This window comes from Spinacia oleracea, chromosome 5 (assembly GCF_020520425.1).
Source record: "Spinacia oleracea cultivar Varoflay chromosome 5, BTI_SOV_V1, whole genome shotgun sequence".
In the NCBI taxonomy this organism is placed as follows: Eukaryota; Viridiplantae; Streptophyta; class Magnoliopsida; order Caryophyllales; family Amaranthaceae; genus Spinacia; species Spinacia oleracea.
The window spans coordinates 17,227,370-17,232,225 of record NC_079491.1 but is presented as its reverse complement, the minus strand read 5'-3'; the positions used below and the strand labels follow the sequence as shown (position 1 = coordinate 17,232,225).

The 4,856-nt window shown below is 45.4% G+C and overlaps 1 protein-coding gene across 1 annotated transcript; it reads left to right on the top strand.

Annotated features, from left to right (window-relative positions):
* Nucleotides 1–251: 251 nt before the first annotated feature.
* LOC130461977 (uncharacterized) lies at nt 252–2,179 on the top strand. Its single transcript, XM_056830295.1, has 2 exons — nt 252–1,326; nt 1,432–2,179. Exons 1-2 carry the CDS (start codon nt 700–702, stop codon nt 2,017–2,019), a joined length of 1,215 nt encoding a protein of 404 aa, XP_056686273.1. The 5' UTR covers nt 252–699; the 3' UTR covers nt 2,020–2,179.
* The last annotated feature ends 2,677 nt before the right edge of the window (nt 2,180–4,856 follow it).

The following is a 4,856-nucleotide window of genomic DNA, read 5'->3' as shown; positions in this document are numbered from 1 at the left end:
TCAAGCGATTGCTGTGGCTAAAGAAGGACGGTGAGACGGGGTGGATGTCGGCCTATAGTGCAACAAAAAGGAAGACTGTGCATCCGCCGCTGTCGAGTTGTAAAGACTGGCAGGATCGTTTTTATTTTGTTCAAGTTCCCGACACTTTTCTTCTTCGGCGGACTTTTACCAAACCTAGGCCTCGAATGGAGCAGTATAACCAGCGTGGTTTGGGCCGCCGGGAGAGAAAAGCATTTGATTATTTAGAGTGCGACATTCTTGATGTTGGCCTCAGCAAGAAGCAGGCTGTAAATAGAAATTGGCTTCCTAATGCCTATTATATTTTGGGTAGCCAACCGTTGTCTGCTGTCGGTTTATGCAATACTCATTGCTTTGGTAAACACATCATTAGTTGATTTGCCCGCCTGAAAATAATCAATTTTTTTATTTTGTACAAGTGTCTTTCCGGTATTAATTCCTTTGTCGTCTTTTTCAGGTACGAAAACCTTGGATAGGGACCTTCTTGGTTTTGACGAGAATTGGAGACCTGTGTGCACGCAGCCTCCTCAACCTAAAGCTAAATACGACACAATAGCAACGTATTCGACCCGAGCTTCCTCTCGTCGCTCTACTACCACTGTTGCAAAGAATCGTGTGAGTGCCGCCTGCAAATCCAAATCCTCCTCTGTCGTTGTTTCTCAAGCTCCGCCTTCATCCACAATGCAGTCCAATCCCACAGGCCGAGGTGGAACCCGCCGGAAAAGGTCGTCTCTTAATTCCAGTCGGTCTAATCCGACTAAGAGGGCAAGGGGCACTGGTGAGGATGATGCTTACGCCGATCACGAGGCAAATGAGCCGGTCTTGGAGTCTGCTGCCAAGAAAACTACTGAAACCGCCCTTCAGGCGCAGCCGTCTCCACCAGCGTCTATTGAGATTTTGGACGAGGGTCCTGTCGGCGGTTTTATTGAGGACTTCCACCGGCAAGCTACTTCTGCTGCTGTTACCGGTGGTAATTCTAGTATGCCTCCCGTCAGTCGCAGCGAGAACAAGTCTGGGGATTCTAGGCTGAATTATCACCTACCCCTCCGCACCGGTGGTTGGATCGAGGATACTCCTTTCAAGATTCCACCGCAAATGAAGCCATGGTTCGAGACTCCTGGCGGCGAACCTACCGACCAGTTTTATCCCACCATTGACCTGTTGTGTGGGGAGTCGGTGGCTACTGATTCAGCTAAGGACGGTGGCGACTTAGGCTACCGTGCCTTTAAAGATTTGATTACGCCTGCTGACAGGCCACAAGGTCAGATTGATGCCCCTGCTGCTCAACACTTTAATGACCTCTACAAGGTATGTTATCTTGTGTATACATTTATTATACGCATATATTTTTTATTTGCAATATGTTTTTCCGGTTGAGGGCTATTTTGATTCCCTTCCTTGTTTTATTTTCAGGCCGTTCAGTCCAGCATGGACCTGTACTACGTTTACCGCTGGAACCAGCTGCAGCTGACTCAGAATAACATTGATATGGCCGATTTGAGGAAGCGGGCTGAGGATGCTGAGTCTTTGCTGGAAGACAGCAAGAAGAAGTTGGATGCTGCGGCTTCTGATTTGGAGGCGGCTAATAAACGGCTCAGTGATATTGAGCCAAAGATGCAGGCTGAGGCTGAGAGAGCAGACGGTTTGGATCAACAGCTGGCAAGTATTAATGCAAGCTTGCCGGGCGTAAAGAAATCTGCCGCCAAGAAAGCCGTTGATAAACTTCTCCAGTCTGACTGGTTTAACGACATTCTGACTTTGCGCCATAACTGCGGTTGGTGTGCTGCACATCGAGTCGTTTGCCATGTGAAGAAGCTGGACGAGGATGGCTGGCAAGAGTTTGAAGATGGCTATGAGGAGAAAGAGCTGTACAAGGTTGCAACCGGCTTTGAGCCTCAGGAGCTACCCGAGGCGGTGATTTGCAATGCTAATCAGAGGACCCTGCCTCCTTTGGATGTTCCGAAAGCAGCTTATTGGTCTGATGATGAGCCTGCCGTTTGACGGTTTCGGCAGTCATCACCTTCCTCCTCTTGCGGATCTTCTTCTTTTCCCAGCCGGCCTCATACTTGTTAGGATTTTTATTTTTATTTTGGCGGTTGGCTTTAGATTTTTTGGCAAATGCTGTTAGGGCACTTCAATGTTGATGTAATTTTAATTTATAACATCGTATTATTGTGGCGGTGTTGGTTTTATTCGGCGTCCCTTTGTGCCTTGTTATCAGCTAATCACTTCGCAAGTTTTTTGGGTGATGGCTGTCGGTTTTTCGTGTACTCCCTTTTGTGGCCATGTATTTATGACAAGTAATTTTTCGATTTCATATTTCCTTCTTTTTGCGTATGATACTTCCGATTATGCCGGTATTACTATCTTGCCAGCTTGTTTGAATGTTATATTTCGAAATGAATGTTCCTTCTACTGATATCACTTTGTTGAATGCTACGCTTCACAGTGGAGTGCCCCTTAACGGCATTTATTTTCTCCAAAGTTACTAACCACAACAACTTTATTATGGACTGCTACGCTTCACAGTAAAGTGCCCAAACGGCATTTATTTTCTTTACTGCTACTGATCACATCCATACACTTCGTTGAATGCTACGCTTCACAATGGAGTGCCCCTTAACGGCATTTATTTTCTCCAAAGTTACTAATCACAACAACTTTATTATGGACTGCTACGCTTCACAGTAAAGTGCCCAAACGGCATTTATTTTCTTTACTGCTACTGATCACATCCATACACTTCGTTGAATGCTACGCTTCACAATGGAGTGCCCCTTAACGGCATTTATTTTCTCCAAAGTTACTAATCACAACAACTTTATTATGGACTGCTACGCTTCACAGTAAAGTGCCCAGACGGCATTTATTTTCTTTACTGCTACTGATCACATCCATACACTTCGTTGAATGCTACGCTTCACAATGGAGTGCCCCTTAACGGCATTTATTTTCTCCAAAGCTACTAATCACAACAACTTTATTATGGACTGCTACGCTTCACAGTAAAGTGCCCAGACGACATTTATTTTCTTTACTGCTACTGATCACATCCATACACTTCGTTGAATGCTACGCTTCACAATGGAGTGCCCCTTAACGGCATTTATTTTCTCCAAAGCTACTAATCACAACAACTTTATTATGGACTGCTACGCTTCACAGTAAAGTGCCCAGACGGCATTTATTTTCTTTACTGCTACTGATCACATCCATACATTACCTTTGTGTGTTGATTTGTGCCGCGTTTGTTTTTTGCTTTTTTCTTCCTTCATTTATGGACTGGCCGTATTTGAGGACCGCCCTAATTATACATAACAGCAAAATGCAGACTGCTATTGCAATCAGTCTGCTCATACATAATCATTATAGTTTTTCAAACATAGTACTTTCTCAGAGTACTGGCGTTCCAGGAGTTTTTGAGCGCGGTACCATCCATTTGCATTAACCGGTATGATCCAGGAACTATTTCCTCCCATATCTGGTATGGTCCTTCCCAATTGGCTGTCAGCTTTCCTTGAGCATTTCCTTTTCCTGTTGCCGCCGTTCTCCGCAGTACCATGTCTCCCACTCCTAGAGGCCGATGCTTCACTTTCTTGTTGTATGCTCTGCTCATTCTGCTTTTGTATGCTGCCGAACTTACTTCTGCTTTCATGCGGATTTCTGGCATGAAATCCAACTGGTGTCGCAGCAGCTGATCGTTTCTCTCCTCATCGTAGTGCTGAATTCGCATGGTTGGCAGAGCCATTTCTGCCGGTATGACATCCTCAGACCCGAAGCTCAATTTGAACGGACTCTCACCGGTAGCCTCCTTGATAGCAGTTCTGTTGCACCACAGAATTTCTGGCATAAGATCTGCCCATTTGCCTTTACAGTCTTCTAGTTTCTTTTTCAGAGCAGCTAGGATTTGCTTATTCGCCGCCTCTGCTTGCCCATTGCTCTGTGGGTGACATACTGATGAGTGAGCTAACTTTACTCTGTATAATCCCAGGAAGCATTGTATGGGTGCACAATCAAACTGTGATCCATGATCAAAAACTATTGCCTGCGGCAGCCCGAATCTCGTTATTATATTTTTCCATATGAATTTTTTCACCTGGTTTGCCGTTATTTTTGCTACCGGCTCTGCTTCTATCCACTTGGTGAAGTAGTCCACTGCTACTATCAAGAACTTGCGCCCTCCAGCCGCCATTGGGAATGGTCCAACAATATCCATTCCCCATTGTGCGAATGGGATTGGGTTCAGAATGGGCATCAAATCATTGGCCGGCAAGTTTATCACAGCTGAAAACTTTTGACATTTCTCGCACTTTTTTACATAAGCTCGACAATCTTCTAACATTGTTGGCCAGTAATAGCCTTGCCTTTGACAGATGATGGCAAGGGGTTTTCCACCGGCATGGTTTCCACATGTTCCTTCGTGCATCTCTTCGATCAGCCTTGCTGACTCGAATGCTATCAGGCACCTTAAGAATGGCAGGCTAAATGACTTTTTGTACAACCGTCCCCACAGGATGATGTACCAAACCGAGTCCCTTCTTGTCTTTTTGGCCTCTGCAAAATCTGCTGGTAGGGCTCCAGTCTGTATGTATGTTTGGATATTATCGTACCATTCTGAGGTGGTTGTGATGGCCATGACCCGTATTATCTCCGACTCCGTACTTCGCTTATTCATGACTTCCATCATGACTGTTCTTTTCAAGTCGGCGACATTTGAACTTGCTAACTTTGATAGGGCGTCTGCCAGTGTGTTCTCTGCTCGGGGTACCAGATTAATGCTGAATTTCTCTAGCTGAGCCGACACCGACCTCAACTTCTCCAGGTATTTGACCATCGAA